The sequence below is a fragment of the Mastigoproctus giganteus genome, chromosome 3 (genome assembly GCF_048544385.1).
Source record: "Mastigoproctus giganteus isolate SK-2022 chromosome 3, ASM4854438v1, whole genome shotgun sequence".
Lineage (NCBI taxonomy): Eukaryota > Metazoa > Arthropoda > Arachnida > Uropygi > Thelyphonidae > Mastigoproctus > Mastigoproctus giganteus.
This window is the reverse complement of record NC_143577.1, coordinates 11,459,324-11,484,232: the sequence shown is the minus strand read 5'-3', so window position 1 is coordinate 11,484,232 and position 24,909 is coordinate 11,459,324. Positions and strand designations below refer to the sequence as shown.

Genomic DNA, 24,909 nt, shown 5'->3' with positions numbered 1-24,909 from the left:
TGTACACCCTGTTTTTGAGTTAGACCTACTTATTGAACATAATGACTTTTAAATTATACAATAAAACACTTAATTTTATTTACAACTGTTTTATTACAAAAAAAAAAAATAGTACATGTATAAAAATTACAAGTCATAGACAAGAAAAATGTACCCTTACAGTCACTAGCACTACACCTTAATATCATATAAAAAATTCCTTAATGGGTTTCTGTTTCATAGAAGCTCCTTGCCTTTTAGCTGCTATATTTGTTGGTGCCTAAGTAACAAAACATCAGTGGGCGTAGTTTCATCCTGCTGTACAATGTAACATAAAGCTGAACTCAATGGCATTTTAGACCTTCCACGTGTGTGTGTGTAATTTTTTTTTTTTGTAGTTTCTATGTAATCTTCATCGTCATCTTCACTTTCATTTTTTGTTCATCAACAAGCTTTACGATCATGTCATTATTCATTTCCAGCTGTTCGTTAGAATAAAAGGGTTTCCTCACCTCTTTCATCATCATTTGCCATCTCGTTCTCGTTGGCTTCATTTTGAGAGCATAAAATATTTTCCAGGATTTAATAAGAGTAGATGTTTTAACATCATTCCATGCTTCTGTCAACCAGTGAATAACATCCTTGATGTTTATTTTTTTAAGATTCTCAACAATACTGGTCCCTGCTTAAAGATTTTGAAGCAGATGTTTTAAGAGACGTCTCCAAATACCTTGATCTAGAGGTTGGAGAAGGGATGTCACAGGTGGCAAAAACAGAGCTCTTATGTCACCAAAAACTCGTCTGGATGGGATGGAGCATTGTCTAGAATTAAAAGTGCTTTTTTATATTTATCAAAGTAGAAAATTTGAGCTGATGATTTTTTTATAATATATTTATATTTTTGATGTCACGGCATTCATCTGTTATTGAGGGAATTACTGTCAGATAACATGATTAACTAGAACCTCCCACCATATCCTCGTATTTCCTCCTAGGTTATGGAGCACTGACTAGAATACAGACTTATTGTCTGCACCTGATCTTTTACTGGTATAATCTGTCAGTAGAGATACAGCTATATGCTGAACTAGGATGGGCCAGCAATAACAGACCAGATCATTCCATTATGAACATTCAGATTAATAGAACAAACTTAACTGCAAAAAGATCAAACCCAACCAGCTTCCTAATTCATTTCGCTGTTTCACAGATATACGTGAGATCATTTCTTTATATGATCTCCCATTTCTCATTTTTCCTGACACTCTGAAAAAATAAGAATTGCACAATCATCTCACAATCAGAATTTACAAACATTTTTTAATTTCTTTTTAATTTTTAATCAGAATTTACAAACGTTTGTTAATGAATGAAAATATGTCAATGAAAATGTGATTCTAGAGGAAATAAATGCACTGATTCTGAAAATCACCATAAAAAGTGTATCACATCTACATTAAAAACTGTGCCAACATTTAATGTTAAAATAAAGAGGTATGCATGTATAATTCAAGTTTGTAATATAAGTATAAAAATAATTATACGTTCTCTAACTCATTTAACTTTGGAAAAAATATAAATCATAGCAAAATAGTTATATTTCAATAATATATAATCAGCATACCTGTAATTGTCCTTAAAAATGTGGTGCCTCCGTAGCCAGGTGGGAAGGAGCAGCAGTGCGTAGCACACGCTTCTTGATTAGACCGGGGTTCGAGCCCATCACCACCAAATACGGAGGATGCGGAAAGGTCAGGGAATGACCATCGCATATCCCGGAGCAATATGGCCTTAGTTGCTAATGCTCCTAAAAACCAAATAACAAACAAACCTTAAAAACGTTTGCTGCTAAGGGATTTTATCTCATATTCCTGCTTACTCTCCCTCACATGGAACCAGCAGTAATCGCCCATCATTACAGTATCCCAGCGACCTTGTTACTGCTTTTCCATTGTGGAAATATCTTGATGAAACTGCTCCCCTTGTTCACCACTCACATCTCTCCCAGATTTTTGGGGCAAAATTCGAGATGGGAATGGAGAAAATGAATTTTCAATGACATTGGACAACCCATGTTTTTGTAGCACTCGAGTAAATTAGACACCAACATTTCATAGTTTTCTTCTTTCCTGTTACCCAAAAAACCATGTACAACTGCCTTAAATGATCGCCAAGCTGTCAGTTCAACCTCCTTTAACTGGGTTTAAAGCATTTCGTTTTTCAGGAGTTTCCTAATTTGGGGTCCTACGAAAATTCCTTCCTTAAGTGTGGCATATGTTAAATTAGGAAACACACTTCTGAAGTATGCAAATCCGTTACCTTCTTTATATAGTCCCTTCACGAAAATTTTCATCAATCCAAGTTTGATGTGCAGGAGTGGAAGAAGAACCTTGTTGGATTGCACTAAAGGAATATATTTTACATTGCATTGTCTTGGTATGAACTCATCCCACTTGTCCCAATGTTGCACAAAATAATATTCTTCTGTCACACGGCTGTCCCACAAACACGCAAATCGACAATATTTTGTGAAACCCCCCCCCCCCCCGCAAACCAGTAACCTTAAGATCACTGCATATGTTCCAACCATAATCCTGTTTATTTTATATAGAACCTTAGACATGCTTTCTTGACTTTCTTTAAGTCTAACTGAATGAAACACAGGAACCGATGGAAATTCGTTGCCATTATGATGCAAAACTGCTTTTAAACTTAATTTTGAGTCTTCTATGAATAAATGCCATTCATCTGACTTATGCACGACACCTAGTTCTATTGGAAGTCCAATAATGTCTTTGCAAAAATGCATACTGTCCTCTGTAGCAAAATATTTTGAAAGCGTTTTCCTACTGCAAGGGTTGCGAACTGCACCCTCCTACTCTCGATGGGCTGTTTATGCTTGGAGAATAGATTTACAACCCCGAGAACATGTCGCGATCAGTTAATACTTGGAAAACCTTGGCATATCCTACAAAAATCCTCACCAAAAACACTCTTCAAATTGTAAATTGTTGCATCAGAATTTGAACCTAAGAACCATAGGTGGAAGTCTGATTATGTTTATCACAAGAAAACCAAGGGCAGAATCAATTGCTAAAATTAAGAGAATTTACTTATATCTCTTAAAATAAATAAATATGTCATATGTTACTACTTAGATTATGCAAAATTGACATTTTACTAAAATGTAACTCCCTCTATATTTAATTTTTTTTGGTAGTTGTTGGCGCATAGGCTTATGTGGCGATAATGCACCTCCCAAGGTTTTTGCAGTACTTTGATCAAAGCCTGAGGCAGGAATCGAACCCGCGACCTTTGGGTTGCCAGGCAGGCTTTACCCACCTGGCTAGCCCGGTCGGCACTATATTTAATAACTGTTGCGTTGATGTGAAACTATCATGGTGATTTTCGAAATTATGCATAAAAATTGGTCAAAAATGGCATTTAAGTTCTAGGAGGTAAAAATAGTGTTGGTTAGTGTAACTTTTCTAATTCTTCTTTAAATTTATTCAGACTACCAAGTCCACAACACCAGATGGAAGCATGTTCCAACAATCAGCCACCCTCTGGCAGGAAGCAAAATACCACACATCTATCCTGAAACCATCTTTCCTCAGTTTTAATTTATGGCTCCCTTCACTTCCCTCCCACTTATGTGTATTGTCTGATAAAGAGTAAGGGTGGCATCAAAACCCTTCTGAAATCTAAGTATTTTTGGTGTCCAGTTTCTTTTTTACTACTTCATAGTATCCAATCAGATTAGTCAGACAATATTGCCCCTTAATAAATCCATGATGCAACTGCACTCCTATTGAGATTGTCCTCGATGCATTACTTCTTTTGCGAGTGGCTCCATTATTTTCCTGGAACAGATTACCAAGCTAACATGTTCGTAATTACTCATATCAGCCCTCTATGTGAATTGGTAATACATTTACACATCTGCAGTCCATAGGAATCTCCCTTGAATCCAAGGATGCTCTCATAATTATGGTTAAAGTTTCGCCTACTTCTTTTGTTGCTTCATTTAATAATGTACAGCAAAAACTCTAAATTTGCAAAATCAGCATCGTTTTAAGTTAATTCTCATATTGTGAATACCTTTACAAAGAGTTGCCATGATATTGCACCACTTTAGCAGCAAAGACTTTTTACATACAGAGGAAAGTGGAAGAGTAAACACTAGAAGGAAGGAGAAGAATCACATTTGTGTGCTAGATATAAATCTAGCACACAAAACTGTGTGCTAGATTTATATCTAGCACACAGTTTTGGGAGTAAAGTGGAGGAGAAACTGTTGAAGATAAACACAAGAAAGGCACCTGGGGTGGATGGGATCTATCCAGTTATATTAAAGGAGGCAGCAAAGGAAGTAAGCAAACCCTTAGCCATAATTATGAGAGCTTCCTTGGACTCAGGGGAGGTACCCATAGACTGGAAATGTGCAAATGTGACCCCAATTCACGAAGGAGGATCAAAGGCTGACACAAGTAATTATAGACCTGTGAGCTTAACTTCTGTTCCAGGAAAATTAATGGAGGCACTGGTTAAAGAAGCACTGCAGGATCATTTAGACAAGACTTCAGTTATAGCTCAGACACAGCATGGTTTTGTTAAGGGGAAGTCTTGCCTGACCAACTTGATTGAATACTATGATGCAGTCACAAAAGAACTGGATGCAGGGAATAACTTTGATATTATATACTTGGATCTTAGAAAGGTTTTTGATACTGTTGCACATGGAAGACTGCTACACAAATTGGAGCAGTGTGACATTGGAGGGAAATTGCGGCTATGGATAAAGGGGTGGTTGAGGGGGAGAAGACAGAGAGTGGTAATCAATGGACACTGCTCATCGTGGACTAATGTTATTAGTGGAGTCCCTCAGGGCTCAGTGTTGGGTCCATTATTGTTTTCTGTATTTATAAATGATATTGATGATGGTATATCAAGCTTAATGTCCAAGTTTGCAGACGATACAAAGGTTGGCAGGGTTGTCAAGGACACTACTGACACTATGCTGCTGCAACAGGGTCTGGAAAGGTTGAGCAGATGGGCTGAGAGGTGGCAAATGAAGTTTAACATTGACAAATGTAAAGTACTACATATGGGAAACAGCAACCCCAGAGCAACGTATCAACTCTGTGGTACTACACTGACAGTGGTAGAGAATGAAAGGGACTTGGGGGTGGTTGTGCAGGCAGATATGAAGTTCTCTGAGCAGTGCAGACGGGCTGCAAGAGTAGCTCATGGTGTCTTGTCAATGATATATAGGAATTTTTCTAGCAGGGATAAGGAGGTGATTATCCCCTTGTATAAGGCAATGGTCAGACCACACCTAGAGTACTGTATACAGGTCTGGAGGCCTCATTTCAAGAAGGATGTAGAGCTGCTGGAACGAGTACAGAGAAGGGCAACAAGATTAGTGAATGGAACAAAGGGGTGCTCTTACGAAGAAAGGCTTAAGTTTTGCAAATTACAGTCTGGAGACTAGACACCAGCGAGGTGATCTGATAGAGGTGTATAAAGCCTTGAATGGTTTGAGCATGCTCAATGCTGATGGGATTCTTCCTCTAGCTCAGAAAAATCACCTGAGAGGGCATAAATTCAAATTGAGGAAAGACAGATGTAGAATAGATGTGCGGAAATTTGCCTTTAGCCAGCGGGTGGTTGGTTGGTGGAACAGACTTCCATCCCTTGTGGTGGAGGTTGATAGCCTAAATAAGTTTAAGGCTCAGCTGGACAAGTATTTTGAACGAACAGAGGGGTGAAGTGGAAGTGGGTGTTTTTTTTTTTTTTTTTTTTTTTTGGCTGATGCTGCATAAGCTTGCTTTCTTGCATCAAATGCCTCTACTAATGCTAATGCTAATAAATGGTTTAACTGTTGGTAATCCTGCTCAAGTTGCTGATAACTGAATAGGTATTCTGCATCTACCTTCGCACATGAAGTTTTTAGGGATGTGGATGCCAAAGTATATCAGGGAGCTAAATGACTATGATAAGTTAGAAAAGTGAAAGAGAAATTGTTGAAGCTAAAGGTAACAAAGGCACTTGAAGTGGATATGAGATCTATCCAATTATATTAAATGAAGCACTGAAATACTTTAAGGGCTTAAGTTTCATGCTGTGAAAGAATTTGACAATGTATAAGTTAGTGCAAATGCATCATAACAGTACACAGCAAAAACTCTAAATTTGCAAAATTGGCATCATTTAAGTTAAATCTCATATTGTGAATACCTTCACAATGAGTTGCCATGATATTGCACTACTTTGAATTAGTAATGCTTCCCCTAAAGAGAAGACTATTGTTACTTATTCTCAGCGGATACCACCACCCAGACGGCACCATTTCTGGACAATTTGGCCCTTCTTTGGTGGGTGGGTAGGTATCCTGGAGATGCAATGATTACAAAACAGTTATGAAGTATAACTCCACAATATGAGAGATGCCTGATGGTGTATAAGATAAATTTAGACTGAAATGCTTTAAGGAATGTACAATGTGCATTGTACATTCCTTAAATTAAGGAATTTGACAACGTAAAAGTCAGGCATCTCCCATTGTGGAATTATACTTCATAACTGTTTTGTCATGATTGCATCACCAGGATACCTACCCACTCACTGAAGAAGGGCCAAATAGCCCAGAAACGGTGCCGTCTGGGTGGTGGTATCCACTGAGAATAAGTAACAATAGTCTTCTCCTTAGGGGAAACATTACTTATTCAAAGTAGTGCAATATCATGGCAACTCATTGTGAAGGTATTCACAATATGAGATTTAACTTAAATGATGCCAATTTTGCAAATTTAGAGTTTTTGCTGTGTACTAATATGATACATTCGCACTAACTTGTACATTGTCGAATTCTCTCACAGCATGAGATTTAAGCCCTTAAAGTATTTCAGTGCTTCATTTAATATAATTGGATAGATCTCATCCACTTCAAGTGCCTCTGTTACCCTTAGCTTCAACAATTTCTCTTTCACTTTTCTCTGACTTATCATAGTCATTTAGCTCCCTGATATACTTTGGCATCCACATCCCTAAAAACTTCATGTGCGAAGGTAGATGCAGAATACCTATTCAGTTATCAGCAACTTGAGAAGGATTACCAACAGTTAAACCATTTATATCTAGCACACAAATGTTGATTCTTCTCCTTCCTTCTAGTGTTTACTCTTCCACTTTCCTCTGTATGTAAAAAGTCTTTGCTGCTACTCTTTGCCAGAGACTTCTTAATCTGCCTAACCTCTTTTGTGACTTTGATTGCAGACTAGTTTCTATCTTCTATAAGATTCTGCATCATTTGTGACTCTGCAACTCTGCCTAGACACGATAGGAGGGAGTATATGATGAGAGCCCTGTCGATCAATTCGGCCCTGGAAGGATTGTGCAAGGCTCAAGGAGTAGAATTTTTTTCAGCCTGGTCTGTACTTTTTAACAGGAGAGACTGCTTCTACAGGGATGGGATACACCTAAATAGAAAGGGTGCAAGAATGTTTGCTGATGCTATTGAGGCAGTGTTAGGTGGGTCGGAAAACTGCTAGATTGGGGGGGGAACTAATAGATCCAAGGACTAATAGATTAACAGTAGCTGCTGGCAGAGGTGAAAGTGATTCTTGCACTGCTTCTATTGGAATGAGCCGCAGCTTGGAAAATAAGATGCAGGATATTTCAGAGACTGCTGGGAATCATTGGGGTACAAATAAACACATAGGTTGTGTTAGGGTAGCTAAAAAAAGAATAGGTGTATGTATACTTGCGTGTACACCAATCCTAGCATTGGTGTATACTTGCGTGTACACTAATGCTAGGAGTTTAGTAAATAAATTTGATGAATTTGAGGTATTGCTCAAAACATCAAAGGCAGATATTGTGGGGATTTCAGAGACATGGTGTCACACAGATATAAGGAATGCAGAACTGGAATTTGGGGAGTACAATGCCTACAGAAAGGGTAGGAAGGGAGGAGGAGGGGTTATGCTATTAGTTAAGAAATACATAAAATCCAAGGAAGTGAAGCCAGTCGACATTGCTGGACAGTGCAGTGTCGAGTCAGTTTGGTGTGACGTAAGCATTGGGAGATCAAAATTGAGAGTAGGAGTGTGCTATAGGCCTAATGACTTTGATGAGTATAATAAACTGTACAGGGAAATAGATTGGGCCAGTAAATCAGAGAGTCTTATAATGGGGGATTTTAATTTCCCAGATATTGACTGGAATTTGGGGCCTGGTCACTCGCACACTAACAAGGCTTTTGTGGATTTATTGGATGATTGTTTTCTACATCAGCATGTTCGGGAGGCAACTAGAGGGAGTAATACTCTTGATTTTATTATCAGTAGTGATCCTTCATGCAGTAAGAATCTGCAGGTAAATGAACCACTAGATGGCAGTGATCACAGTGTGCTGAAGTGGGATTTACTCAAAGAGGTAACTACCATTAGAGGTAAAGGGAAGGGTTATTGCTTTCGTAAAGGCAACTACGATGGACTGAGACAGTATTTAAATTCTATACAGTGGGACCAACTGATGATGTTACCAACAGCAAATTCAAAATGGAAAGCATTCAAAGAACTTATCTTGGAAGCTACTAGGCTTTACATACCAACTAAGAAATATTGTTCAAGGTTTAGGCCTAAATGGATGTCAGATGAACTAATGAGACATATGGCAGAGAAGAAAAATGCATGGGATACATACAAATTAACACACGACACAGAAGCCTATGATAGATAAAAGTTAATCTGTAACCAAGTTACAAAGGAGGTTAGGCAGGCGAAGGCAGATTACGAGAAATCTTTGGCAAGGGATGCAAAGAGTTCTTTACTTATGTAAACTCTAGAAGGAAAGGGATGAATCAGATTGGTCCCCTTGATATCGATGGTTTAACTGTTGATGATCCTGCTCAGGTAGCTAACAAACTGAATAAATATTTTGCATCGACATTCACACATGAGGAGTTATTCAGTGAGGGGAATGCCAGAGGTGTATTCAACTCTGGCAGTAAGCTAGAGAATCTTCTAATAACTGAGAGTAAATTGGAGGAGAAATTGTTGAAGATAAATACAAGAAAGGCACCTGGGGTGGATGGGATCTATCCAGTTGTATTAAAGGAGGCAGCAAAGGAAGTAAGCAGCAAACCCTTAGCCATAATTATGAGAGCTTCCTTGGACTCAGGGGAAGTACCCATGGACTGGAGATGTGCAAATGTGACCCCAATTCACAAAGGAGGATCAAAGGGCAACACAAGTAATTATAGACCTGTTAGTTTAACTTCTGTTCCTGGAAAATTAATGGAGGCACTGGTTAAAGAAGCACTGCAGGATCATCTAGACAAGACTTCAGCTATAGCTCAGACACAGCATGGTTTTGTTAAGGGGAAGTCTTGCCTGACCAATTTGATTGGATACTATGATGCAGTCACAAAAGAACTGGATGCGGGGAATAACTTTGATATTATATACTTGGATCTTAGAAAGGCTTTTGATACTGTTACACATGGAAGACTGCTGCACAAATTGGAGTAGGGTGGCATTGGAGGCAAATTGCGGCTATGGATAAAGGGGTGGTTGAGGGGAAGAAGACAGAGTGGTAATCAATGGACACTGCTCATCGTGGTCTAATGTTATTAGTGGAGTCCCTCAGTGTTCAGTATTGTGTCCATTATTGTTTTCTGTATTTATAAATGATATTGATGATGGTATATCAAGCTTAATGTCCTAGTTTGCAGACTATACGAAGGTTGGCAGGGTTGTCAAGGACACTACTGACATTATGCTACTGCAACAGGATCTGGAAAGGTTGAGCAGATGGGCTGAAAGGTGGCAAATGAAGTTTAACATTGACAAATGTAAAGTACTACATATGGGAAACAGCAACCCCAGAGCAACGTATCAACTCTGTGGTACTACACTGACAGTGGTAGAGAATGAAAGGGACCTGGGGGTGGTTGTGCAGGCAGATATGAAGTTTTCTGAGCTGTGCAGATGGGCTGCAAGAGTAGCTCATGGTGTCTTGTCAATGATATATAGGAATTTTTCTAGCAGGGATAAGGAGGTGATTATCCCCTTGTATAAGGCAATGGTCAGACCACACCTAGAGTACTGTATACAGGTCTGGAGGCCTCATTTCAAGAAGGATGTAGAGATGCTGGAACGAGTACAGAGAAGGGCAACAAGATTAGTGAATGGAACAAAGGGGTGCTCTTACGAAGAACGGCTTAAGTTTTGCAAATTACAGTGTCTGGAGAGTAGGCACCGGCGAGGTGATCTGATAGAGGTGTATAAAGCCTTGAATGGTTTGAGCATGCTCAATGCTGATGGGATTCTTCCTCTTGCTCAGAATAATCACCTGAGAGGGCATAAATTCAAATTGAGAAAAGACAGATGTAGGATAGACGTGAGGAAATTTGCCTTTAGCCAGCGGGTGGTTAGTTGGTGGAATAGACTTCCATCCCTTGTCGTGGAAGTTGATAGCCTAAATAAGTTTAAGGCTCAGCTGGACAGGTATTTTGAATGAACAGAGGGGTGAAGTGGAAGTGGTTATTTATTTATTTTTATTTATTTTTATTTTTGGCTGATGCTGCCTAACCTTTTTTCTTGCATCAAATGCCTCTGCTAATGCTAATTTGATAATTTATATGCATTCTGAAAATCTTTTTGCCACAAGTCTATTCTGTTCATCTCATATCCATTTAGGTGTAAGTCTTGAACAGCATCTCTTAGTAAGTATAAAAGTCTTCTTTAACCTGCTACACTATTATTAATAATAGAGTAGAAAAGTCAAGAAGTCAAATTACTCACTTCACCCTTTGATCCCCTTTGTTGAATTAGGGGATATTAGGGCATGCCTCCAATCTATGGGGACCTCCCCCTGAATCCAATGATGTGGTTATAATCATGGCTAGAGGTTTTCTTACCTCTTTTGCTGCCTTTCTTAACATAATTTAATAGCTGCCATCTGCTCTAAGCACTTTATTTACTTTTACCTTCAACAGTTCCTCTTCCAGTTTCCTCTCAGTTAACACAGTCATTTAGATCCTGTTAGAATTTGATATACTTCTGTATTCACACCTCTAAAAAATTTGAGTAGATGCAGAATATCTATTCTGTTTGTCTCCAACTTGAACAACATCATCAGCAGTTATACTATTCCTGTTTAGTAGTACAATGTGATTCATTCCATTTCTTCTAATGTTAATATAATCAATGAAGCGTTTGTTACTTTTTTTTGCATTATTTGCCAGAGACTTTTTGTAATTTTCCTTAGCTTCTTAACATCCTTTGTGGCTAATTTATATTTACTGTTGGTTTCTATATGCATCCATGCATTTTTATTCTCTGTCACTAGCCTCATGAGTTCATCTGACTTCCATTTAGGTCTGAGCTTTGAATAGTATCTCTAAGTATAAAAAAAAAACCTAGTACCTTCTATTCATTTCCTGAGCACTTCCCACTTAGAATTGTGCAACAGCTTCATATAAGTGCGAACATCAAAAATAACTTGACAAATTCAAATAAATTAAAACAGCATCCTTAACTGTCTTCATATTCTAGATAGAAAGATGGAAATTTCAACACTATCAGAGAAAGTTCAGAGTGAAGAAATTCATTCGTCTTATGTTTCTGAGGATTCATCTCAGAAGAAATTAGTCCCTTCTTGTAACCAAACAGAAGATTCTGATGTTAGTATTCCTGTGACCGAGAAAAAAATTTTCTGTTCATGATGCTCATATTAGTTTGTTCTTGAGAGCAAGTCCAATCAACCATGGAATCTACCTCTGCCTTTGTATGCCTTACATGATCACACATGAAGAAGACAGAAGATTTGTAAACTCTGTGAATGTGGAGAATTTTGATATAATTTTAATAAACTTATTTAAATTTTTTGTAAAAGTTTTTAATTTTCAGGGGACAATTTGTGTATTAAGATTTAATCTCTTAGGATTTTACTTTTAGTTAAACTATATAGTTCTTTATATATCACCTTTGTTTTTTACTTAGATGCATGTTGTCAAGATAACATAAATTGATATGGGAGCATAAGAACTCTAATTTGATGTTATCATCTGGATGTACAGATGATAACATCAAATTAGAGTTCTTATGCATAATTGTACGTCTGGATGTACTGGTTCATTGTTAATTAAAAATATGTTGCCTGTTTGATTTCATCAGGCAAACTTCCAGTGTCTCATTGAAAAACACATTGTTGCCCGTTACACACATGCAAGCTTAACAGTAATGAATGCATACTATGACACTGTGTTGTGTGGCGCAACAGTCAAGAAGAAGAGAGAAAATAAAAAAATAACAGAAAAGAGTTTAATATAACAATGCTAAATTTTAAAGCATGTAATTGTTTTTATTAGCTGAGAAACAGTTGTGGTGAAAGAGGCCTATGCGCTCTGGATTCATGTTATTGAAAGAAAAAAAATTCTGTCCATGGACAAACGCTGGCCACGTCACCACCATCCGTCACAGCCACAAACTTCAACCTCAAACAATTAGCCACGCGCCTCACGCACCATCTTGGCAGTGCACATCTGCATTCCAACTGCCATTTTAATATATTTTCTAACTGAAGAAGGCTGTCCACTCAGCCGAAAGCTCTTTATATTTATATATTAACTGTACTTGTATGTGTATTCTGAAATTAAAAAACTGCGCTGAGGAATTATAATTTTTCTTTCAATAATGAGAAACAGTTGTTGAAAGAAAACAGAGGATTAGTCTGAGTGACTTATAACCAATAAGCAAGAGGATCAAAGCTTTTAATAGTAATAGGATCAAATATTTCAATAGTGCCTAAACTTGTTTGTTAAATGTGGCTTACAACAAACAAATGATTTTTCAAAGTTTGATCTCTTAAAAAGATAAAGTTAAAGACGTTACTTTCATCCCCTTTTTAAAGTAAATGGTTGCTTACTGAAGTGGAACCTGTTAGATGAAGCAGGCATTTAATCCAATTTGAGGATTATATGATTAGTCTAGGAACTGATAATTCAATTAAATCATTATATACTGCTTGTCAAAGAAAGTAAACTTACAGGAAAATATTTATATGAAAAAAGTTTTGATTCAATAATTTTTTGGAAACCAGCACATTTATGAAGTCAACGGTGTGGCATAATAGAATGAAATTGAGAAAGCTGGATCCTGATTACAGTGATAAAGGAGTGGGTGGGGGACAAAGGTTTAAAAAGGGAATTGACACAATTGGATTTCTTTTAAAATTTATCTTCTTTTGGGAACCATGACACATGTAGTCTTTAACTTAATTTGAGTATAAAAGTTAACATCTCTATGATTTTGCCTACACTGAAGTCATATTGACCAGTCTGTAGTTACCTATTACTCACCCCTAGAATGGCCTTTAAGCACTGATGATACATTGGCACTTCTCTGATCCAAGGAAATCTCTCCTGAATCCACTAACACCCTTAAAATTAACTTTAATGGCTCAGTACACTTTGCTGTTAATTCTCTCAAAATTACAAGGTACAGTCAGTCTCTTATAGCACATGTTTACACTACATGAATTTGATCATATACAATTTATAAATAGGGGAACAATGTTGTATATAACACAAACCAAATTTGCTTATGCATGATTTGCCTTTGTGTTTACAAGAAATGGCAGTCGAATGCGGGAATTACCCCAACCGAACACAACACAATAGGAATGAAGAGAAGATTCTGAAAATGTATTTGTTTCTTACGTGATTGAAAATTTCAGTGAAGGGGAAACACATTTCACCATCATAACGTAAAAAGCCTCAAATCCAGCTATCAGTATTATCGCAAATGCAATTAGACGGAGTTTACTATCCATTTATAACATATTCCACTAGCAGGAATGCAACTGGAAATTGTTTTTTTGTTAGTGACCCCCCCCCCCCAGAAATGCACTTTAGTAAAATGTCAGCTAGTGTGAGGTGATAGTGATTTCTGCCTAACGGTGTTGTTTATTCAGTTGCTACATATGCACAGCTTTGTTTATGTGGCGCACTATAGCCCCGGTAGCTTATGCGCCATTAAACCTCCATCACACACACACACACTTTGTTTATGTGTACCTAGTGTGCCTCCTCATTTTTGTCCTTTTTATACTGTAATTGTGCTTTATTCCCTAAAAATGAGTAAAATATTTGAAAAAAGTGTGAAAAGGAAGCATCCTGAAGATACTACAGATTCAGAGAGAAAAAGAAAAGCAATAGACAGAGGCAGACTGGGTCAAATTCTTATCAGGGAAAACTTGAAGCAGCCTCATACTAGTGTTTATGGCCAAAATCACACTGGCCTCCATCGGCTTCCAGCCCACTAGGGTTTCCCCCATAAGGCTTATGGCCAGTTCGCCTCTTTCAATAGAGGAAAAATACGTAATTGTGAAACGCTTTGAGTGAATTGAAAGAACATGTGATATTGCGCATGCTACAGGCCTAAATGAGGCAATGCTGAGAACAATTAGAAAGAATGCAGAAAAATAAAAGCAACTTTCATAGCAGGAACAACTCAAAGTGTAACAAAATCCATTAGATCAAGACACAGAATTGGAAGAGATGGAACGTCTGTTTGGATAGAAGATCAAAGAACAAGTTTGCTTATGATAGAAGCAAAAGCATTAGAAATTTTTTATTAAGTAATAATCTTAATAAAATAATTTATTAAATATTAATAAAATACTTTATTTTATTACGATTATTTATTGTGTTTGGTAGTATTTTGACTATAAACGTGTGTTCAATGTTGGGTGGTCAGCACCTAACCCTATTTTTCTTATAAGGCCTGTTATTTATATTGCACAATTTTGCATTGCACGAGGATTTCTAGGAACACAAATATCATGTTATACGAGGACTGACTGTAGAAGACTTCAACCTCAGGAACTTTACTTGCCTTTAGGTTTCAAAGTTTCTAATAAATAATCTAATTTCATGCTTTCCAGGTTTTTTTTGCACAGCTTTCTTTGTTTGCTCCAGGAAGGGTCATTCTTCTGTAAATATTGATGTGAGGTATCTGTTCAATTCATCTGCAATATCAGTTAGGTTATCTAAGACTATCCCATCTCCCATTGCACAATGGTCCAATCTGATTTGTTCTTCTCTTCTGTACATTCACATACAGGAAAAATTTCTTGTCCCTACTCTTTGCTCTCTTATCCATCAATATCTCATAATCTGCCTTTGTCAGCTTAACCTTTTCTGTGGTACTGTTAGAGATCAATATAACTGTTATAAACTTCTGTACTTTTTATCACTCTCTAACCTTTCCATGCCATGTTTTTCTGCAATATTAAACCAGCAAGGTTGTTATTCACTCATTTTGGAATCGTCTTTGTGCTGTACTTACTTAAAGGTATATGTGCATTCAAAGCTTCTCTGTCAAAGATATACCATAATTCTAATTTATTTACATTCTATAAATAAATTAGAATTATGTCCACCTATATCCTTGTTCACCACTGTGGGGCCGAATAGGTACATAGCTTTCACATTTACTCCCCATCCCATCCAGTTTTATGTGCAATCCTGTTACACTGTTATATTATTTGTTTTGGCCTTTTCCAACTGTGTTATGCAGGATTTGCAGAAGTCATTCCTTTGTTCATTTTCTTTGGCTTCATCTTCTTGATCTCTAGTATATAGTATTTTCCTTTTTAAATATAATATTAATATATCATTCTGATGTGTAATATATACACTGAGTGATCACTGAATTATGACCACCTACCCAATACTGTGTTGGGCCACTTTTCACATGGATAAAGGCTGCTGTTTGCCTAGGCATAGACTCCACTAGATGTCTGAAGGGATCTATAGCCATGCTGTCTGCAAGGCTTTCCAGTGTTGGAATAGATGATGCATGTCTGTATGCCTCACTTCCTGTTCCAGAAGTGTTCAATTGGATTGAGGTCAGGCAAAGTTGGAGGCCAGTCAAGATGAGCGATATCTTGTGTTTTCTCAAACCATTTGTGCACAGTGTGGACCCGATGACATGGCACATTATCATCTTGAAAGATCCAATTTCTGTCCAGATAAAAGTGCAGCATGGCAGGGTCTCATAAGAGCTCCCAGTAGAACTCACCAGGAAAATGTTCATCCATACACACCAGGGGGTTCTAGTTCTTGCCAGCAAAACGTGCACCACATTAAGCAACCACCACTACCTGCCTGGACAGTGGGACTTTTGCATGCACAGTGGGTCCATGGACTCTTGTTGCTGATGGACACCATGTGTGGTGTCCATCAGCATGTTTCACTAGGTATTTGGACTTGTCTGACCATCATACTCATTCCATTCCTCCAATTATCCCCAGGGGCTCACATCTGGTGAGTATGGGCTTGGCTCACCCAGGGTCCTGAGCTGGATATCATCATTCTTCTCTTTCTTGGTGATTCCCTTCTACTTCTCTCTCTCTCTCTCTCTCTCTCTCTCTCTCTCTCTCTCTCTCTCTCTCTCTCTCTCTCAGGGTAACTCGAGAATTTTTTTTGGCTGGTGCAGCATAAGCCTCAGGCTTCCTTGCACCATATAGCTGCTAATAATAATAATATCCAGTCAACTCACATAGTGATCTGTCATTGAGCTGTACAATGCACTGCACCCTTTGCTCAACACAAACATCCACTTTACATAATCCTTTACAGGTCTATTGGTGGGAGGTAGTTTAACCATGACATGACAGCTCATGTCAGAATCATGCCCTTTTTAAAACTCCATGCTATCTTTACAACATCCCATAAACTGCTACTTTATCACATTGACTTTCATGACCAGAAGCAAATTAACACTAATCTAGCACACAAAGTTTGATTTTTATAGTGCGAGCTATGTGGCATAACCATTACTGATGGGATGGTCATAATTCAATGATCACTGAGTGCACGTGGCTGTATCTGCATATAAGTTCCTCGAGTAGGCTTCCTTAATTTATATTAATTTAATATAGTTTTTTTTGCTTGCATTTTGTTTACTCATCATGTTTATTTTTTCCAATATGTAGGGATTCAGAATTAGCTAAACTCCCAGATGGTCTTCTGAATGCTATTAAAATTAAATATCCAGAGGTAAGAATACAGGTATCAATTGTTTGTTTTTAATATCTGTGTTAAAGTTTGATAACAAAGCCTTTGGACTGTATGATTTATTTTCAGGGATAGGACAATCTCGTACATGCATGCAGTTATGAGTATATGCTTATCCAGTGTTAGATAACCAGTGAACTCAACGCTGTATAAATAGAATGGAAAAATGAAAGCTGTGATTTTTTTTCTTAACGTTATATAATGCGACAGGCCTTCCAAGGATCTAAATGAGGGCTTTGACATACTATGGCATAGATAACAAGTGACAAAACACTTCTTGACATACAGCTATTATGCTGCCTACATAATAATTTCTATCAGTAGTCCTACATTTATATTCCATAATTGATCCTGTTGAAGACAGATTCATTCAGCTATGACGTTTGATTAGATTGATGCTGGCAAGTAATATAAACACAGTACAAAATATGAAATTAGTCAATGCTGTTTAATTAGTTAAAGCAGTAAACACATTTATCTGCTTTTTTGTTTAAGTTGTAATGGAAAGCTTTTTTTCACACAGCTTTATTCTAAACTTGTCATTTTCACATATTCATTCAGCACTGAAAAATTGCGTGAATGTAGTTTATTAAAGGTTCCTTGAAATCAGTACATTTCTCCAAGATATGCCTCTCATAGCACCTAGTGTTTGCTCTTTGTATAACTGAGACGACATTAAAAAAAAAATTTTAAATATTATATTTAGGTGGCCTCTGATACTAATTTTTGTTACTAAAATGAGTTTAAATATTTATCTTAGAAGGGAAAAAAAAATAATGAACAAACATTCAAGTGGCATAATAGAAGTCAGTGAGAGGCAAGCTGCTGGTCAAAAAATTGGTTAGCATCTGTATTGGAACTGAGAGAGGAAAAAATAAAATACCAATTGGCTGCCCAGAGAAAGAAAATATATACTCATCCCACAGTGAAAAACCCAGAATAGTTCAAGGGAAGGGATCTTTATTACCTAAGATTGCCATCTGTAATTTTAAGTGAAAGTGTATTTAAGATATTCTTACAGCTATCAATGGGTTATGTAGACCTTTCTAAGTTAGTGATGAGCATTAAACCCACTATATCATCACTGAAGTTCCTGAAAGTGGATGAAATTGTTTTTTTTTTTTTTTTTTTTTTTGTATTATTCCATTCTTGACTAATTTGATTATTAGATATTAAATCTTCTTTTTCAGGTTTTATGGTGTTTTTTTTATATATTCTTCATGCTAGCAAATATAATTTTTGTCATTTCAAGCTTATTTGTTTGTTACTTTTAGGTAGTTACACGGTTTATTCATCTTCTTGGACATCGTATCTTGGGTTCATTACAAAAAGGAGTTAGTTTGGCAAGTAGGTCAATAAAGAAAATATATACCTTAATAATAATTACATAAATCAACATTTGATTTTTATGTCAAACTTTTGTCAGAATTTTTAAACTGCAGTTTGTTGTATAAGGAAAGTAATTTTTTGTGTGACTATGCCAAGAAAATTATTCTTGTCACCATGTTTACCTCCACACCTTTCCCATTTTCCCTTTTCTGATAACTGTAATCTTACAGATTTATGAACACTGAAGCACATTACATATACAGCACATTCTTGCTGTCTTTTAAGATTAAACTTGGTAAAGTGTTATACTCCTCCAGCCCAACCTAAAAATAAATGAAATCAATTAAAATAAGATAATGAAGATAAAACGACACTCGCCTCCAGCAGTGCGTGCGTGCGCACGCTCGCGCACACACACACAAGGCCCAAGGAGATGCATGACCACACCCACCAAATAAGGAGCACCACTGATTGAATAATTAATAGAGAGAACTGGAAATTCACAAGGGGGGGACATCAGCACTAATGAATCCAGAAAAGGACTATAATTCAGTCATTGACTGCTATCCACCATAGTTTCAGTGGATGTCCCTATACAATCCAACCAGATAGTACAGTGTTGTTAAAATTAAAGTATCCCTATGTAGAGGGCTCTGGAATGAATTCTAAGGCTCGTGCTGAAGAGAAATTTGGATAAAAAAGAATGGGCTCGCCATTTATTGGGAAAAAAAATTTGTTACAAAATTTGCCACTATATGGCACTATGGCAATACAAATCACTTGAACAGTGGCGCCTCCATAGCCAGGTGGGAAGGAGCAGCAGTGCATAGCACACTGCTTGATTAGACCGGGATTTGAGCCCGTCACCACCAAATATGGAGGATGCGGGAAGGTCAGGGAATGACCACCGCATATTCCCAGAGAAATATGGCCTTAGCTAATGCTCCTAAAAACCAAATAACAAACTTGAACAGTGCTACAATTTTTCAATGTGTCCTCCATTTTGGTCAACAGCATTTTCTACAGCAGAATGTAACGTGTCAACTGGAATAGCCAGCACGTGACATCTAATGCTGTCCTTCAGATCTGCCAGAGTTTGACATCCTTCCCAATACACTTGGTTCTTCAAAAAAGCCCACAACCAGATGTCACATGGGGTGAGGTCCGATGGTCAGGGTGGCCAAGATGTCTGGAAACAATGGCTGATGTCCCGTTCGTCTGTAACGTGTTGCCTTAGCAATCTTTGGACACAACAGTGGATGTGGGGTGGTGCCACCATCTTGCATGAATATGGTATCCTGAAGACACACACGTTGTTGCAGCTCTGGTATTGCAAAATTTGCCAACATTTCATAATATCACTGTCCAGTCGGTGTTGCCTGTTCAAAAAAAATATTGCCTAATCATGAATGTGGCCATGAATCCACACCACACTCACTTTTGGAGAATGCAAAGGGACCTCTTGGATAACCCAAGGGTATTCTGTTGCCCAAATGCGACAGTTGTGCGTATTCACTTGTCCATTTAAGCAGAAGTGGGCTTCATCACTTCAAAGGATGTTCAGTGGCCAAGTGATATCCATGTCATTCGTGCCAGGAACTGAAGTGCATATGTGAAACGAATATTTGCATCACCATGCTTTAGCTGCTGTAGCATATGCATCCTGTAAGGATAGTACCACAACACCTGACGCATTACTAGGCTTAAGTGGAATATGGCATGTTCACTTCACGAGAAACAGCTGGCACACTTGCGCTACCACGTGGAGATTGACTTGATAAATCGATGACAGCTATAGCTACATCTTCAACATCAGAGGAGTCCACTCGTTTTCGACCTCTACCTGGTTGAACACCAAGATGCCCTGTCACTTAAAATTTCGCAGTCATTTTGCGGACAGCACAAACAGTTATAGGTCTATGCCTTATGCGCTTCTGACACCGGAATTCTCTGATAGCCACAACTGCATTGTTGCTGTTCTGATAGTACAGCTTCATTAATAGTGCCTTTTCCTGCAATGTTGTTGGCATTGCTGCTGTAGTGCAGGCAAACATCTAATGTATGATTTTGAAAGATTGCTTTGCTTTTATACAGTACAGTAGAGCTGAGTAGTGGCGCTGTGGCAATAACTTACGATTATGCAAATCACTTTACATTATTTGCATAATTGTAACTAAGATATTTATGTGCCATACAGTGATAAATTTTGTAACTAATTTTTTTTTCCCCCATAAATGAAGAGCGCATTCTTTATTGTACCTTTTGTTCAAATTTCTCTTTAGTACGAGTCTTAGAACTCACTCCAGACTCTAAATTTAACAACCCTGTACAAGTTAGTTAATGTATGTAGTGTGTAGCATTAACATTTGCTGCCTCTGTATATAAGTGTTCAATGGTAAGGCAAGTGCTGTGTTGTAATGCATACAGGTGGGAATTCTGAAGTGGTCAGTGGTGTAAAAGTAGAGGCACAAGGATCAAACTGTTCAATTCTGTCCGCACACTGATTAGATTCTGGGCTATTAGCATTAACAATTTATTTTTGTTTATAGTTTCGTACACACATTTATTTGTTTATTACTTTTGTTGAGATTAGTTTCTGTACATAGAATAAATTTGTGATAAAATTTTGATATTTTTTCTGAATTACAGTGCTCAGTCCAAAAGTAAGTTTGCTTTTAATTGAGTTCTAGGTTTTTACTTTTGAATGATTATTTATGAAATTTCAGTGTTCTGAAAATTCTAACATATAGAATGGTTTTCAAATTTTGATGACTGTGAACGTATTCATTTAATGCACTGTGTACATTAACACATGTTAGAAAATAGTTATTGTTCATGCAAATAGTTAGAAAATAGTTATTGTTCATGCAAATAGTTAGAAAATAGTTATTGAAAAAAACACAGAGAGAGAGAGAGAGAGAGAGAGAGAGAGAGAGAGAGAGAGAGAGAGAGCAAAAGTCTGACTAATGTGCAAACCAAGAACATTTTGTTTCTGTGCATCCACCACATTGCTTATTTATTCCTCCAAGCAGCAATAACTGCAATATTCAGCGCTTAAGCTAACAGTGTACAGTATATGGATAGCCTATGCAATAGGTACAAACAAAATAAATAATAATTGCTAAATTTCTGTTGGTCCAGTTTTAATAAAATTTGGGAAGGCTCTCTCTATCAAAATTCTCCTGTGAGAAATTATTCCTATTTGCACATTCAGTTTTCTTGGAAAAATGCAACAGACAATTATTATAACACACAAAATCATTTGTGCTGTTACTTATGAATAACTTTGTTAAAAACCATAAGACGCTACCCTTACTAGAACTATTATCTTCTGTTTTCTCTAGTGATACTGCTAACTTAGTTTACCATCACTGCCAAAGGTGAGATTTTGAAATGTTAACTGCTCAAAGTTCCAGGATTACCCAAACTAGGCAAAATTACATAGTTATATAGCACATTGCTTAAACAATGAAATAGCATAGCAATTATTAGTAGTGGCAAAGAAGCAAGACAGCAATGTCAACAAAAAAAAACCCACTTCCCATTTCACTTATCCACCCCTCCAACAGTTTGTCTAGTTTTTCCTTGAATTTAGCATTAGTCAAGGCATATGATGCAAGAAGGCAAGCTTTATATAGCATCAGCCAAAAAAAAAAAAAAAAAAACCTTCTCATTTCACCCATCCACTCACTCCATATATGTCTAGTTCGCCCTTGAATCTATTTAAGCTATCAACTTCTACGACAGATGGAAGTTCGTTCCAGCAATTAACCACCCACTGGCTAAAGGCAAACTTCCGCACATCTGTCCTACAACTGTCTTTCCTCAATTTGAATTTATGCCCTCTCAGGCGATTATTCTGAGCAAGAGGAAAAATTCCATCAGCATTGAGCATGCTCAAACCATTCAATACTTTATGCACCTCAATCAGATCACCTCACAGGTGCCAAGTCTCCAGACACTGCAATTTGCAAAACTTAAGCCTTTCTTTGTAAGAGCAACCCTTTGTTCCATTCACTAATCTTGTTGCCCTTCTCTGTACTTGTTCCAGTAGCTCTACATACTTCTTAAAATGAGGCTTCCAGACCTGTATACAGTACTCGAGGTGTGACCTGACCATTGCATTATACAAAGGGATAATCACTTCTTATTCCTGCTAGAAAAATTCCTGTATATCATTGACAAAACACCATGAGCTACTCATGAGCTATTCTTGCAGACCATCTGCACTGCTCACAAAACTTCATATCTGCCTATACAATTACCCCCAGGTCCTTTTCATTCTCTACCACTGTCAGTGTAATACCACACAGTTGATACACATTACTCTGGGGTTACTGCTTCCCATATGCAGTACATTACATTTGTAAATTTTAAACTTCAGTTGCCACCTCTCAGCCCATCTACTCAACTTTTCTAGATCCTGTTGCAGCAGTGTACTGTCATTAGTATCATTTAACAACAATGCTGACCTTCGTTTCGTCTGCAAACTTGGATGTTAAGCCTGTATCATCAGTATCATTAATAAATACAGAAAACAACAATGGACCCAACACTGAACCTAGGGGGACTCCACTAATAACATAGTCCACGAAGAGCAGTGTCAATTGATTACCACTCTGTCTCCTCCCACTCAACCATCCCTTTATCCATAGCAGCAATTTGCCTCCAATGCCACACTGCTCCAATTTGTGCAGCATTGTTCCATGGGCAACAGTATCAAAAGCCTTTCTAAGATCCAAATATATGATATCAATCAAAATTATTCTTTGCATCCAATTCCTTTGTGACCGCATCATAGTATCCAATCAGATTGGTCAGACAAGACTTCCCCTTAACAAACCCATGCTGTGTCAGAGCTATAACTGAAGTCTTGTCTAGATGATTCTGCAGTGCTTCTTTAACCAGTGCCTCCATTAATTTCCCTTGAACAGAAGTTAAACTAAAGGTCTGCAATTACTTGTGTCGCCCTTTGATCCTTTGTGAATTGGGGTCACATTTCCAAATCTCCAGTCCATGGGTATCTCCCCTGAGTCCAAGGAAGCTCTCATAATTATGGCTAAGCTTTTGCTTACTTCCTTTTCTAGCTCCTTTAATATAACTGGATAGACCCCATCCACCCCAGGTGCCTTATGTTTATTTTCAACAATTTCTCCTCCACTTTCTCTCAGTTATTATAAAATCATCTAAGCCCGTCCCACCACCGGCGCAGGGGGAGGGGTGGAAAGGCACCAGGCAAGGGAGTCCGGTGCAATCACCAACAAGCATCTGCAGGAAAACTATACAATGACCCTGTTGGTGGTGTCCAATCTGGTGTCATGTCCGAGTTGTCATCCTTGGGACCTGTGTCCCGTCCATGTTAGTTCTTTACCTTAGTGTGGTTTTATTTCCTAAGCCTTCCAGTTCTCATGAGTGTGTCTTGGTCACATAGACCCAGCTGGTGGGGTGTCTAAGTTTGGTAGTCATCTCCATTTGTCTTTCATGGGACATGAGTCCCATCCATTAGTCTATTTTGGTATAGTTTGTTTCCTGAGTTTTCTAATTCTTGGGGGTGGGCCTTTTCTGGTGTTCCAGTCCAAGCGAGTTGAAGAACAGATGTTCTTTGGTTATAATGGTAGTGGGTTGTGGCCATTTGGTTTCTCCTCCTCCTCCTCGCGAACAGTGCCTGTGCATAATCCGAGAAGGCTCGATACTCCTCCTTCGTGTCTAGGAGGTGATGTTCTTGTCCCTGTGGTAAGTAGTGGATTCTGGTGAGTAAAACACCACGTAGGTCTTCATAGAGCCTGCAGTCATACATGAGGTGCTGCCAGCTCTCCAGCTCCCCACAAGTGCAAGTTGGATCAACCTGGATCCCAAGTAGAGACAGTTCGGCATTAATCGTTCCATGTCCAGTTAAGAGGTACGTTACTTGTAGACCTGGGGAGAACCAATTGGGTGAGGTTGGTTAGTTTTGTTCAATATTGGGTAGAAATTTCTTTGTGATCTCTCCCTTTTGAGAGTTTGAATCCTGCCTCGGGCTTGGATGACAGTAAAATGCAAAAATTTTGGGAGGTGTATTATGGCCACAGAAGCTAATGTGCCAACAACTAACAAAAAAAAAAAAAGTATTCCCCTTGGCAATATCATGTTCTGTTCCTGATTTATCCACAAACATCAGACAAGCAGTACATTTCAAAAGGCTGTGATTCAGAGGAAACTCCCCCTCAGTTCTCCCCTGAGCCACAGCACTCCCATTAGCTTGAGCCTTTTGCTTTGCTGCTCTGGTTTGAGTCATGATTTTGATTCAATTTCAAATAAAATTTCAATTTCAATACAAAAATATAACCCTATACTTATATCTCATTGCTGTGATATTTCAGTATCGAGTATTATCTCCGACTTATGTTATATAACCTTCTTTATCTCCTGTCAAGTTTTTATGTATTAATTTATAATGTTAGCATTAGCATTAGCATTAGTAGAGGCATTTGATGCAAGAAAGCAAGCTTATGCAGCATCAGCCAAAAAAA

The 24,909-nt window shown here is 37.8% G+C and overlaps 1 protein-coding gene across 3 annotated transcripts in view; it reads left to right on the top strand.

Annotated features, from left to right (window-relative positions):
* The window catches only part of sws (patatin like phospholipase domain containing sws), a 469,178-nt gene that overhangs the window by 210,096 nt on the left and 234,173 nt on the right, over nt 1-24,909 (top strand). For all 3 annotated transcript variants that reach the window (XM_090369181.1, XM_090369180.1, XM_090369179.1), the window contains 2 exons: nt 16,990-17,053; nt 18,346-18,418. In XM_090369181.1, coding sequence (XP_090225307.1) covers nt 16,990-17,053; nt 18,346-18,418 — 137 coding nt within the window. The remainder of the gene's footprint in view (nt 1-16,989; nt 17,054-18,345; nt 18,419-24,909) is intronic.